Raw genomic sequence first — 15,830 nt, 5'->3', positions numbered from 1 at the left:
ACAACGAAGAGGGTGTTTACAGATGAAGAAAAGAAAGCAAGATCTGAACGGACGAAGAAATACCGGGCAGCTCGGAAGAGTAAAATAACACGCTTTTCTCAGAAAAGATCTAACTAAAATTGACTTAAGTGGTCCCATGTTGGCCGTAAAAGCATAATAATAATAATTTTTTTTTTTTTATTTGCCTTGTTTGTGCAACAGAACAGTTACAAAACCTTTGTATGCCGCACAATATCACATAAAGACACAAAAGAACAGCTACAAGTCAACAACCCACATATAAATTAAAAATACAATATTCAAAACACAATAATAATAGTAATAATAATAATAATTATGCAGTCAAATACAAAAAATAATTAGAACTTTAAAAACGGTAGCTACGGAGTGATAATAAAAACACATAGATGAAAACATACAAAAACAAAAAGACAACATTACTAATACATTCCAAATAAAACAAGTTATAAGCAATAATCCTTAAAAAAACAACAATAATTTTAAAATCATGAAAGTGAGCATCACACCAAGGACAATGATCCATCGCCACGTAACCCTCTCAAATTTTTAACGAAGGTTGCCTCATCTTCCCAAAAGCTTAGCTTATCCTGGAACTCCACTGCAACACTGGTACACCGCTCAATCGGAGACACGGTGGAACCAACCGGCGTCACAAATTGCCTAAAAGACCTCACTGACCTGGCCTGGTTCCGCAAGACAACATGATAACGCGTCGGAAGTCTGTTGTGCAGAGCTTTATAAAAGAAAACCAAGTCAAAGTACGTTCTTCTATCAGATAACCTGGAAAGGCCTAATTGCCTCAACATATCCTCTCTACTAGCACCAACAAAACAATCTCCAAACTTAAAACGCATCCAGTTCAAGAACCTATCCTGAACACCCTCAACCAGATCAGAGGCAAAACGTCGTGTACTATTCCACACCACGGTCGAGTACTCCAAGCGACTCCTCACCAAAGACTTGTACAGCAGGTTAGAAGTGGAAATATTGCTAAACCGTCCACAAATCCAAAGGACAAGACCAAGGTCCCGGCGTGCTTTACTGACAATCCGAGCAAAATATTCGTGAAAATACAACTTCGTGTCAAATAAAACCCCGAGGTCCTCAATCAATGTCTCAGCGACAATAACGTGCGTACCAATCCTATAGCTGAAAACAGAGCTCGACGTCTTACGAGAGAGTCAAATGTTTGGTCTTCCGAAAATTCAAGGGCATACAATTGCGGTCAGCCCACTCAACAACCTTGTTAATATTCAATTGTAGCAACAGGTGATCCATACTATATCTGATCGGACAATATATTTTGACGTCATCCGCAAACATCTGAAAATTGCACGTCAAAAGATGCCCGATATCATTTATAAAAATAATAAAAAGAAGGGGACCCAAAACAGAGCCTTGCGGCACTCCAGACTTAGCCAAGAAGGATTCCTCAGACATCTGTCCATCAAAACGAACCGAAAAACGCCTGTCACGAAGATAAGAGGATAGCCAATCATTAAAACGATCGCTGAAGCCGAAGCCCTTGGTCTTTGTTAACAACAAATGATGGGGTATCTTGTCAAAAGCTTTGGTAAAATCAAAATATATCACATCCACTTGACCCCTATGCTCAATTGCATTAACTGAGACCTGCAAAAAGGCGGCCAAATTAGAAGCTGGTGAACGACCTTTAATAAATCCATGCTGAAATGACGACAACATCGGGAGAACATGGTCATAAACATGTCTAAATAGAATCCTCTCGAAGACTTTGGAAAAAGTACCGATGATAGAAATAGGCCTGAAATTATCCAGGGAAGGGACACCAGGCATAGGTATAGGAGTAACAACTGCGTGTTTCCATAGGGACGGAAAAGAAGAAGACGACAAGCTCCAATTAAACAGGGAAGCAAGGATAGGAGAAACAATCTCATTCAAACCTTTGATAACAAACGCAGGAATCCGATCCAAGCCGACCGCCGATCTAGCGTTAAGAATTCCTATAGCACTGGATACGTCAGAAGATGAAACCATCGGAATGTCAAGAATCGGATGGTTGTTGATACAGTCGCCACCAGACGTAGTCTGCGTAGGAAAGTCCTGGTATACTGATTGAAAATATTCACCAAAATACTGACAACTCAACCAAGGATCAGAAATAGTCCGCCCATCGACAATAGGGGCTGGAGTCCTTACATAGTTAGACTTCTGTCGAGAAATATATTTCCAAAAATTCCTCGGATTAGAACAAAGGTCAGATTCACACTTCCGAGCCCAAACCACTCTGGCATCCGCTATCGCATACTTAACATCTCTACGCAGCCGAGAAAACAAGAAATAATCATCCAACAGACCAGAAGATTTAAACCTGTGATGAGCAGCCTTCTTCCTCTTGAGAAGATTAACAATGTTCCTATTGAAACAAGGTGGAAATTTGGTTGACTTAGGACGAAATGCAGGGACATGTTTATCAATCGCTGCAGTAATTATCTTCTGTAAACCCAGAACCGATTCCTCCAAATCGACGGTCAAGAGAACATTACACCAATCAGCAAACCTCACATCGTCATACAACGCACGATAGTCACCACGATCATAGCGAAAAACCAGGCCCGTTTCCGCCACATCAACGGTTGCGACTTCAAGGAACCCAATTTCAAACGGAGGATGGAACTTATCAGGGCAAACAAGAGCCTCAGCAGCTCTAGTGAAAATCCTGCAGTTAGTCAAAATTAAATCCAAACCATTATTACAGAAGGAAGGATCCGTTGATTCATGTGTAAAAACGTCCAAGTTCATCATGTCAACAAAATCAAAAACCGATCGTGCTTTACATTTAGCATAAAACCCAATATTTGCAGGAAGACTTCTAGTAGACCAGCACACTCCAGATACATTAAAATCGCCTACAATACAAATATCAAAACTTAAAATATCTACGTGCCTATACAGAAAATCAAAATATTGGTCGAGGAGAATTGAAGCTAAAAACGGAGCAACATACATAACACAAACCAACAAATTCTTCATGCCTGGTCGAATTAGCTCAACCCATACAGCCTCAGGAAACGCCTCGAGGTCCTTCCTCCTCGTACACCTAATGCTTGATTTTACAAGAATAGCTGAACCACCACCACGCTGAAGTAAAGAAGCAGCATAATCCCGGTCACCCCGAAAAACATGGTAACAGTCTGGAAACAGATTGACATCACAGTGCTCATCGCTAAGCCAAGTCTCAGTCAAGGCAACCACGTCGAAGTGAAAATCAATCAAGGACGCGAAAATTTCATCCTGCTTAGTCCTCAAACCACGAACATTCTGGTAGATCATCCTCAATTTACCCATCGCTACCGAGCTGCAATCCATCCTCCCGTGAACCTTTTTCTACAAACACTGCATCAGGCCTCAACGGGCCATAAAATGGAGCCAACAGCGTACCAACAGGCCAGATCTCAGGACGAACTAAGCTGTCAAAATCCGAAGCACAAACTTCAATTCGAAACGAGCTGTACGACTCGTACCTAGTCTTCAGACGAATACACTGAAGATGTTGAAAGTTGTGTCCCCCAAGCAACTTGGTGATATCACCACCCCGGTTGAAGAGTTAAACCTCGAAACAAAAAGAGCTTTAGTCCTGGGCTTAACCAAATCACAGCATACGTCGCCTTTCTCAAAAACAGCATTTCGAGACGTCACCCCTTTCTTAGGGTTAGACGGAGCAATGGAACCCTCAAGAAAAGACTTCACTTTAGGGCCTTTACGCTTCTCAGAGCCAACAACAGTCCAAACAGATTTCTTAGCCACATCATGGGAGGCTGCAGTCAAAACATCATTCACAGGGTTAGCGGATTTATTTACAGCGTCAACTGTAGCAGAAGTAAGTCCCTCAGCATTTTTGTAACCCACATGCGAAGCGTTTCTGGATGACCTCACTGCATCCTGAATACACCCAGCATCAAAACTCCGCACTCGTGTCATGTTGCCATTCCTCTTAGCCGCATTAAATACAGAAGTAGCACAGTGAGATGGCAAGGAGAGGTTAATATTATCGTCACCACAACGAGGTCTAACTGGATCAGGAATAAGGTTAGCAGGCGAAAGAGAAGAAGAACCAGAGGAAAGAACATCCCTCTGTAAATTTCCACCTTGAACAACCATGCCAGACACGACTACACCTCTTATTTCCCTAATCGAAGACTTCAATTCAGAATTCTCATATCGAAGACGTTTAAGTTCAAACCTTATATCATTAAGTTCAGACTGGAGGGCACGAATTATTTCCAGAACTCCCTCGTCAACAGCAGACCGCAGAGATTGAAGGAAATCCTTATCAGCAATGATTATCGCATAATAATAATAATAATAATAATAATGCCCTGAGGTAGGTAATCCCCACGTCGGGAACATAAAATCTACGTTCCACGTCCAGGGCGGCAACAGCTGTACTTAAGTACATTACATATAGCTGGCTAACGGGGTTCCGAGTGTTGTTTCACGGATATGCTTTTTTCGGCCGATTTTCATCTATAGGCCGAATTACAGGACTGGACTTTGCGGCCACCTGTAGATACGAAATTCTTAACGATTATGGAAATGGATTAATACCGCCTTTAGAGCTGGCGATGTGGCGGCCACGGTCAAAGTTATTTGCAGGTGTAACGGAGACCTTTCGTCGTCCACACGCCCCCCGCGATGGCAAGCATGTAGTTAAGGTGCCCATGTTCGGAGCATGGGAGCCCTGAAAGCTTTGGTGTGTTAGGGCCTGGAGTCAGTGCAGAGACTGCGCATCCGCTCTCTGCCAGGACATATGCCGGTTCCACCGGAGTACCGGAACGGACCTCCAGGGTTGGTAGCCCTGGAGTGGGGGTGTACCCCGGCGGCTAGCCTTACTACAGCAGGGATGAACTGTTTATGCAAACTGAACAACCAAACATGGCAGAGGGTTCACGCAAACACCCTCGTTTAGAACCGGCCGCTTCGCCTGAGGCAAAACGGAGAAAGAGCGCGGAATCTCGTAAAATTGAAGTTGAGGCTAGGAAAAGCTTGCAAAAAGCTTTCTTCAAAAGCAACGTTCCAAAGCCAAAATACTTAGTTGTTACAAAAGAAGACGGTAATTTCTCGAAGGTGAGTCCATTCCTCATCGCTCGAGAAATAACAAAATGTGCTGGAGGCCCTGTTAAGGAAATTAGGAAAACTTTCACAGGACTTCATGTAGAGACTGTAAATGATATACAGTCACAGAAGATCCTAGGTCTTAAAAAAAATGGAGAACTAACTGCACGTGTTGATCCCCACGGCACGCTCAACACCTCAAGGGGTGTTGTGGTCTGTCGGGATCTTCTTAACTGTACGGAGGAGGAAATTGTAGAAGAATTAGCGCCGCAAGGAGTATTAGAATGTCAGAGGTTGAACATGAGAAGGAATGGTGAAGTCCTACCTTCAGCATCCCATGTTCTTACATTTAACCGGCCTACTTTGCCGGAGAAGATAAGAGCGGGCATACATCGGTTGGATGTGCGGGCATTTGTCCCGCAACCAATGCGATGCTTCAAATGCCAACGCTTTGGACACACCATTGTTAGGTGTGAGAGGACGCAAATATGCGTGTGCGGTGATGAAGTTCATGAAGGAGAGCCGAGTAAGGAGCCTCCTACCTGTATAAACTGCAGAGGACAGCATTCCTGTAGACCCAGGAGCTGTCCTGTTTACAAAGACGAAGTAGCTGTGCAGGAAGTAAAAACCCTGCAAAAAGTCATTTACTTTGAAGCAAAAAAGATCGTAAACGCCCGCAGACCTAGAGCAACAACAACCTATGCTCAGGCTGCGGCTGCTGTTCCTGCTCCTGCTCCAGTTGCTGTTGATGACAGTGCAATCATCAACAAAATCGCACCTACCTTGGCTGGCTTAATTGAGAGGATAATTGAAAACAAAATGAAGCCTCTCAGCACTAAAGAACCTGTTAAGCCAAGAATAATTGTACAGCCTCCTGAAGACACATCTCCAAAGCAGAAAGTCGCTCCAATACAGAAGAAAACGGACACTAAACCTGAAATTCAAGTCCGTCTTAGTGAGATTTTAGTTGATGAAAAGAAATTGACAGCTACAGAGTCTGTTATGGAGGCTCCCAAGCCTCCTGTAACTGAAGTGGCCTCTAAGCCTCAGAGGCCACAAAAAATTTCACAGGGGGGACGAGTGTCCCCCCCTCCACAGGCGGTGACCGATGTGACCTCCGTGTCTGGGGTCGGCCAAGTTGCCGCCCCACAATCGGCGCCTGTAACCGGTGCCGATCCGTGCCCGTCGTCGTCGGCGGCTTCGGTGGTCTCCGATACGGAGACCGGAAGCCTTACAGGCGACGACCTTCTCCGCGAACACGATGCTGTTGTAGGATGGAGAAGAAGACAAAAAAAGGATGGCCGAAAGGAAAACCTAGGTCATAATTTAATTTAAAATTAGCGAGTCGATAGTACAGTGGAACATCAATGGATGTTTTTTAAACATCCATGAGCTCCAACGCTTGGTACATGATGTAGACCCGATCTGAATATGTCTGCAAGAAACGCATTTCCGCCGAAATGAAAATTTTAAATTAAAAGGATTCGATATATTTCGGCGAGATCAACCGCCAAATATAAGAGTTAGAGGTGGAGTAGCTACATTAACATCGACTATAGCTACCACCGAAGCGGTTGTTCTAAACACAAACCTACAAGCGGTCGCCGTTAGAATGAAGCGTCCGCTCCAGGTCACTGTCTGCAGCATATACTTGCCGTATTTTGATTGGAATAAGGATGACATAGCAAGACTAATTTCCGAGCTTCCCCCACCTATTTTACTGGTGGGTGACTTTAATGCTCATAATTCTCTTTGGGGATCAGATCGAGTAGATCCCCGTGGAAGAGAACTGGAAGGGTTCCTGATGAATTCAGAACTTATTATTTTAAACGACAGATCAGGAACCTTTTTCAATGCCAGAGATGGATGGACGTCCTGTATAGATCTTGCACTTATAAGCGGATCGATAGAACCGAGGTACAGCTTCCATGTCATAGACGATCTGCATGGAAGCGATCATTTCCCGGTGCAAATTGTAACTGATGTTACAAGAACAATATATCCCATCCCTAAAAGATGGTTATTTGAAAAGGCAGACTGGACGAGTTTCACACCTAGAACGATACTCCCGGAAACAACTGGAGTTACCGGAGACGATGTCGACGCCATAACAAATGCAATAATTGAGTCGGCATCGAGATATATTCCCAAAACATCTTTGAAACTTACGTAAAAACCCGTTCCATGGTGGAACGATGAAATAAGTGAAGCTATAAAAAGAAAGAAAAGGGCGTATAACGCCTTTAAGAAGCGTCCTAGCATAGAAAATCTTGTTGCCTTTAAGAAATACAGGGCATATGCAAAACGTCTGATGATAGACTCGAAAAAACGATCCTGGCAGCAATACGTGTCATCTATCGACAAAACTACTACTGCATCAGATGTTTGGAGGAAAGTGAAGGCGATTTGTGGGCGTAATGATTTTACTCCCATAACTAGCCTTCAAGATGAAGATGAAATAAAAGACACTCCATATGAAATTGCAGAGCTGTTATCCAATCACTTCGAAAAGGCCAGCAGAACGGCCAACTACGAGGAAGGTTTTCGAACCAAAAAAGAAGAACTCGAAGGTCTACTAAATTTTAGAACTGAGTATAATTACTCATATAATGTACCATTTAAAATGGAAGAATTCGCGAAAGCGTTGGAAAAAGCAGGTAACACAGCTGCTGGTCCGGATGAAATCCACTATAATATGATCAGGCAGCTGAATACCACTGCAAAACGCAGATTATTAGAACTTTATAATAAAATATGGCGGGATGGAACGTACCCGCAGCAGTGGAAAAAAGCTCATGTTGTTCCAGTACCAAAGAAAAATAAAAATTTAACAGACCCCAATAGCTATCGTCCTATTTCTTTGACGTGTGCTATGGGAATAATACTGGAAAAAATGATTAATAATCGACTCGTCTGGGTTTTGGAAAAAGAAAACCTGATATCACCGTATCAAGCAGGTTTTCGGCAATACCATTCTACCACTGATCAAATGATCAGCTTAGAGGACATTATATATAACAGCTTTATTAAAAGGAAACATTGTGTCGGAGTCTTCTTTGATCTTCAGAAGGCTTTCGATATGACCTGGCGTCATGGTATAATGCTCCAGATACATGAATGGGGCATTCGTGGCAATCTGCCTATACTGCTCAGCAACTACATGAATGACCGTACCTTCCAAGTACGCGTCAACAATGAATATTCATTTGAAAGAATCTTGGAAAATGGCATACCGCAGGGTTCGCTGTTGAGCGGTACCCTGTTTACCATTGCCATTAATAAATTGATATTAGCCATTCCAGTAGAAATCAGCAAAAGCGTCTATGTTGATGATCTGGCAATCGTACATGCCAGCAACAAGACTGCTATGGTGAGGTAAAAATTGCAACGAGCGATCAATGCTCTAAATGAAGTTGCAAGGAATAACGGATTCCAATTCTCACCAGAGAAAACGTGCTGTGTACACTTTTGTAGGAAGAGAATTCCTCATCAAAGTCCTGCGTTGACAATTGACGATAATCCAATACAATATAAAGATAGCGTAAGATATTTAGGACTAGTATTGGATAAATCCCTTACATGGGGATTACATATACAGGAGTTGAGTGATAGATGCAAAAGAGCCCTAAACATTATAAAATGTTTATCGAATTTAAATTGGGGCTCAGACAAAGAGACATTATTGAGATTGTATAAAGCATTGGTTCAATCAAAACTAGACTACGGATGTATCGTATATTCATCCGCTAGAAAGTCGCACTTAAGAAAATTAGACGTAGTTCATAATAGCGGAATAAGATATGCAACAGGCGCTTTCCGCACAAGTCCGGCGGCTAGTCTGATGTCTGAAGCCGGAATAATGCCACCACATTATAGAAGAGAGATCCTTTTGTTAAGATATGCAGCAAATGTATGGGCTTTCCCTGCTCATATAAATAATAATTTTTTTACGAATCATCCTATGGCTGAGGTATATGAACATCGTGCTACCTATTCCAGACCAACCGGAATTAGGTACCACGAATTAAGAAGAAAATATGAAATTGCTATACCAGAGACACTAGCAATTTCTACTAGAGAAATACCGCCATGGCTCTTGCCAGCGGTAAATACAAGTTTGGATCTCTCTCAAGGAGAAATAAAAAAGAAACCAGCAGTGATCATCCAGCAGGAATTTTTAGCAACCGTCAGTAGTTACGAAGAACATATTAGAATTTACACTGACGGTTCTAAAACCGAACATGGTATTGGATGCTAGATATATGTAAATGAAGAAGCCCACTTTTGGAGATTGCCAGATGTGGCCAGTGTCTACACGGCAGAACCACTGCAATTCAGCAAGCTCTTCGCTACACTGAACACTATTGCGAAGAGAGAGTGCTAATATGTTCCGATTCATTAAGTGCACTCGTCTCAATTCGGAACAAGAATATTAAGGATGTCCTAATTGCAAACATCCTGTCCATTTTATACGTACTAAAACAACGAGGACAGCGATGCGTATTTGTATGGACTCCAGGGCATGCTGGTATTATAGGTAATGAAATCGCAGACGAAGCTGCCAGAAAGGCAACAGTCTGCGATGACTTGGATGCATTTCCTGTAAGAGTGGCAGATGTTAAAAACCGTCTAACAAACATAGTAAGAAACAAGTGGAACGCTGAATGGAGAATTTTAAATACAAAATTAAACTCAGTTAAAACTTCTCCTTTCAAATGGAAAAGCGACTTTAAGTTGACTCGCCGTGAACAAGTAGCGGTGACCAGACTTAGAATCGGTCACACGCGATTAACAAATTTATATTTGTTAACCGGCGAAGTGAGACCAATGTGCGGTGTTTGTAATAAAACACTGACAATCAAGCATCTAATAGAAGAGTGCACCATATATGAGGACCTCAGAAAGAGGTTCCGTCTTACAAATAATATTAGTGCTGATCTGGATAATGGAAATGAAGAAAATATAGTTGCATTTTTACACGCCAGTGGACTTCTTAAAAGTCTATAAAATGGAAGTTTAAAGCTGTGGTAAAAGATACTCTAAGCGGTAGTTTTATATATACATATAAGGGAGTCTCGAAGCGTGGCACGTAAAGTGACGGGAGGTAGCCCTCTTACCTAGGCCATTTTGGCTCACCTGCATTCAAGAGCAGTGAGTCGGGGTGTGTCCGATGATGGCATGGGGGACCCTCAAGGGTGGATTGAGGGCGCGAGGCTATGGGTGTACGCCGTGCATGTCTATGGCCTGATATAAGAAGGATTCAACTGACACGGCACACTGGCACGACTGATATACTGCTCAACGGCGGTTCTGGTCGCCCCGAGGGTGCTTAAACAAACTATAAATGAGACTTCGTAGAAGAAAGAAAGAAAGATATGGTATTGATAAGTTTAATTTTAATTTTAATTTCATGGTCTTTTGAGAACCTATCTCAAATTTTAATATTGGGGCCCTTTACACCCCGTAAGTGTTTGTGATTGTCCTTGTCTTTCATGTTTTAATGTTTATTGTGAAGTTTGTGTTTCTAAATAAAATGTAAGGGCCCTTTACACCCTTACATATGACGATCCTGATGGAGATAATAATTTCTTTTAAAGAATGTGACGAGGGCTAATGACCTTAGCAGTCGATGCCCTTAAAAATTCAGTTAAAAAAAAAAATAATAATAATAATATAAATTAAATAAGTTAGAAAATTATCCAAATTAAAAGAAAATTTTCTAATGCAATTCATTAGATCAACAACCAAACAAACAAAATAACAAAAACAGAAGCAGAAAGCCTCGACGTTTCGTCCAAGATGTAGGACTTTCAAGACAAACCACAAATGAAAAAAAATCGCCGAGGTTTTCTGCTTCTGTTTTTGTTATTTTGTTTGTTTGGTTGTTGACCTAATGAATTGTGTTAGAAAATGTTCTATTAATTTGGATAATTTTCTAACTTATTTAGTTTTTTTTATATTTATCTAACCAAAGAATAGAGTTTAGTTATTATTATATATATATATATATATATATATAAATATATTTACACTTTTAATGAGTTCCCTGTTGAAAATCAAAAACAACCTTTAAGAAATATTTTTGAAAACATTTTCATCTACGTAAATAAACTTCCAAAGTTTATCGATGCTAAACTTAATTTATGGGTCCATAAATTTATTTATGAGTTTCCAATTATATATTTATAATATACTATTATATAATTATATATTTATATTTTTTAAATTTATTTATGGGTTATGGTTTTCCGATTTTAAAAAAATTAAATAAATTCCTGACGGTGGTACTCAGCAACGATTTAATATTCCCCTAAATGCTTAACTCAAAAGCCAAATGGGGATTATTTAAAATTTTGTAGCAACCCGTCGTCTCAAATACGCAGCAGGTATCGGAAATGTCTCAAAATGTAGATATAACTGTGTGTGTGTGTGTGTGTGTGTGTGTGTGTGTGTGTGTGTGTGTGTGTGTGTGTGTGTGTGTGTGTGTGTGTGTGTGTGTGTGTGTGTGTGTGTGTGTGTGTGTGTGTGTGTGTGTGTGTGTGTGTGTGTGTGTGTGTGTGTGTGTGTGTGTGTGTGTGTGTGTGTGTGTGTGTGTGTGTGTGTGTGTAAGCAGCAATATTATTTTTTCAGTTTCTTAGAAATAAATTTAAAATTATAAATTGTGTCGTTTATTTAAAGATTAAATAATTGTTTCATTGTTAATTACAGCCCGGTCTCTGATGATATCTAACATCTTAACATTTTTCATCATTTAAAAAATAAAATAATAAGAATAAAGTTTCTGAAACGTTAGTCTTGAGTTGGATTTTTATCACAAATTTAAGTCTATTTTTACATTTTATTAAGCTGCATATAGACATGATTAAACTGCCATCTTAATAAAATATATGAATTATAGAAACAATTTTTATGATATTTATATTCACTTAGAAGTACAGATTTTCAAAGAGAACTTTGAATTTAATATAGGGACCAAATTATGTTTTAGATAGGTGTTCTACTCACGATTCAAACAAATTTTTCTGTAGCCTCTTTTCCCCATAACTTTAATAAAATTCAATTATATAATATTATATTATTTATAATATAATATTATCATTATATAATAATGTCATAACATTATTAAAACACAATATTTCACGTTGTTTAAATTTTCTTTTCTTTAAATATTAATAACTTCTAAGAAAAAATTACAAATCTGTTTCACTCAAAATAAAAAAGTACAGAAGTATGTGTTTTTATTTATAAAAAATATACTTTTAAAATGACTTAATATCAAATAAAAACTTATTCTGAATGGTGTTATTTGTGTTCATATTACGTATCTCGTTTATTATCCTTTAATCATCAGAAATAACTGTACTGAACAATTGCAACCTTAGTTACAGAGGAATAAACCAACATATATATAGGGAAAAGCTTTAGTTTACCTAATTAATTGTAAAAAACCCAGTTAATAAAGAAAATCAAATGTAAAAAGCTTTTTATTTTTTACATGTTTAATTTACATCAAAGGAATTGTTCAAACTTTTATCCTTGTGTCCTTATTCATTCGTTATCCTTTTTTCCAATAAACCTTTGTTCCAATTTATAAAATCAACTGAGTTATTGATCAACAGCTTGTAGCGATTCAAGTCATTTGGATTTGAAAAAAATGCCATAACATATATTTTCAAACTTTCTTCACAGCTCACTCAAATGTTTACGGAAGTGGAGGATTAGGAAATCTAACACGTAATTTCCCATTAACAGTAGAATTCTTATTATTTTTTTCAGTAACGCTGAAACATAAAAACGCTTCCTTGTGTCGTGCATGTTTGATGCAGAAATAAGCTGAACAATATTACTGTAACAGGTGAGAAAATTTGTTTTCCCACCTGTTACGAAACGTTGCAGAATTTAAATCTGCGTACAGAATTTTAGTATCGTTATATATATATACATGTACATACATTCATATATATATATATATATATATATATATATATAAGTGTGTGTATAAAATTCTTCTTGAAATTTTTAATCCGATTTATTTATTTAAGATGGAATTAACCACTTAAAATTACTTTTAAAAACGATTTCACCAAGTCCAAAACTACTGTCGTTTTCTTTATCCCTTGACACAAAAATATTTTGTCTGTCTCATATTTCAGGATAATAAATAATTAAATTAGGTATTTAACATGAAAATTAATAAGCGAAGAGGAGGAATAAAATAAAGTTAATTCAAGACACAAAATTAACTTTTAGGGCTATTGTGCGACCCTGTCTAGTTTGTTTTCTACTTTCAATCTATTACAACAATCTCTGCCGTCGCAAGAAATTATGAGCTAATCGTTGTCGACATCTCTTGATAATTCTACCCCTAAAACTTACATCGACCCATTTTGACATCATCGTAAATCCGTTTTATTTAACAACTACGTTTCATAGGTTTACAGTAGTTTTTCTTGGTACACTTCCTATTGTTTAAATTTATCACAGTACTATTTAACAATGCTTGTTGCGGAACAATAAACTATAATTATTATTGAATTTATCATAAGTAAGAAGAAACAAAATCGTAAGTAAATTGCTTTTTTTGTTTTTTGCAGACCAAGACAGCAGGTACTTGAAGAAAAAGATGGTTACAGAGTATCGCTAAAATTGAAATTGTTAGATCTCACAGAATCAGATTTGGGTACCTATACTTGTGTAGCAACAAATTCACTGGGTAAAGCAGAAGCCAATATTAGAATATATCGTAAGTAGATTTAAAACATTTTTTTATTACATTACACATAAAAATTAAGTACTTTTACATATATAAATTAAATTTATTTATAACTTTTTAAGCTAACAGTAATTATTTTTTAAATTATTTACAGCATTTTATTTATAATGTTTTACTATCAAATTAATTTACACTGTTTTTGACTAATATTATGGTAAAGTTTGATATCAAAAAAGACATTTAAAATTCTTATAAAAATAAACATTAATTCATTAATAATTTTTAAGTAATAACTTAATTCATTATGGTATCATAAATTAGTAGCATACAGAAATACGACAATTTTGACATTGTTTTAATTTTAAAAGACTAGTTTGTAGAACTCACAGATTTTTGGATTTATGGGTGAAATAAATCATTAAGTCTAATTTTCTGTACTAAAGAAACATTTTTAATTTTAGGGGAAGACTGCCTTTGTTAATTAAATGACATTTAAGCTTGGGTTTATTAAATGACAAAAATTTCTTGAAAAGATCGATTATTTAAAAATATTCAAAATAAATAAAATAGTTTCGGATGACTCCTAAAAGAAAAATATAACATCGAAAGGTCATGAGTGAAATCTCTTCTTGAATGATTATTCTTCAAGAAGACTTCTGATAAACATTATGTTTGAATATGAGGAGAGATGAGATATTTTAATCATAAGAAAATTTTTAATAATAGTAAATTTAAAAAGAAAAATGTGATTTTGGATTAACCAGAATGGATATATTTATATGAACTTAATCAGAAGTCATTCCTAAGAAATATAATTCCTTAGTAGAATGTTTTTTTTTTTGTAGTTTATAAAATTATAGTATTTATAGTAGATTTCTTAAAACTGGAATTTTTCTTTTCCAGTAATGTTTAACACTCCTCACTGTTGCAAAAATATTTAATATATTATATTTTCACTAGCTTTATACAAATTATTTCTGAGGATTCTTTGAAATTGTACTAATAGAGATCGATTTTTAGCGTGCAAAAGTCGACCTAAACTGTAAATATAAGACCTATCAATCGGTAAATTAATTATACTTAGTGCGAAAACCTGAAGAGGCAAGTAGTAAAAAAAAGAAGGCTGACTACGGTAGTAAATATAGTAAGCGTTCATTGCTTTGTGGGCCTTAACCCACAAAAACAAAATTTGTCTTTTTTTACTGCCGTAGATCAAAAATATATGTGTATATTACTGAATTGTTACTATGAACACTTAAAAATCTGACAAGTTATAATCCAAGAGCTCCTTTTATTACTTTTACTTGTTAAAGAACAACTAAAAACCTCTAAAACTTCAAAATAAATCCTTAAAAATGATTAACATGATTTCATTAAAACTTTAATTTAGTTTACTCCTTGCATCCATGTATGATACACATTTCTATCATCTACTAGAAAGTTTCAGGCAAGCAAATAAATAAAACAGTTTTTTAATGCTAACACTTCAAAACTAATGTTTTATTTATATTTCTGATAGTTCATATGATTTAGATAAAATAATTTGGTACATAATTTAATCCCACTTTTTAATCACCAGCTAAATCATTGGAAAATTACATATTTGTAGTCGTATTAAGATAATGAGGAATTATTTTCCAAACTGTTTCTATTTCAAAAATATTAATTGAAGGAATTCATTGATGCAATGCACGCTAAAATAATCTCCAAGAATATTCATTTTTATTTACTTAAAAGGCTGCTATGTGATATTTTTATAATTTTATAATTTATAAATGCATACGCAAAGAAAACAAAACAAAACTGCTTCTCCTGTCCCTTCCTCGCAAAGAATTCAAGACGCTCTTTATGTTTATAAATAAAAATGTAGAAAAGTTTATTAGTTCACTTTTTTACAAAATTCGACCTATCATACTAGATTAAGTATGCTAGTATTCTCTTTTGCTGAGCGAGAAAAAATATTAATAGAGATTTAATAGAAGTTTGTCTTCAGTACCGCTAA

General features: G+C 37.2%; 1 protein-coding gene across 1 annotated transcript in view; it reads left to right on the top strand.

Annotated features, from left to right (window-relative positions):
* Positions 1 to 15,830, top strand: part of LOC142318111 (neurotrimin-like) — a 345,553-nt gene that overhangs the window by 248,836 nt on the left and 80,887 nt on the right. The window contains exon 7 of the mRNA XM_075354646.1: positions 13,710 to 13,858. Coding sequence (XP_075210761.1) covers positions 13,710 to 13,858 — 149 coding nt within the window. The remainder of the gene's footprint in view (positions 1 to 13,709; positions 13,859 to 15,830) is intronic.

This window comes from Lycorma delicatula, chromosome 1, assembly GCF_047948215.1.
Source record: "Lycorma delicatula isolate Av1 chromosome 1, ASM4794821v1, whole genome shotgun sequence".
In the NCBI taxonomy this organism is placed as follows: Eukaryota; Metazoa; Arthropoda; class Insecta; order Hemiptera; family Fulgoridae; genus Lycorma; species Lycorma delicatula.
Note: the sequence above shows the minus strand (reverse complement) of the source record. Positions and strands in the feature narration are given on the sequence as shown.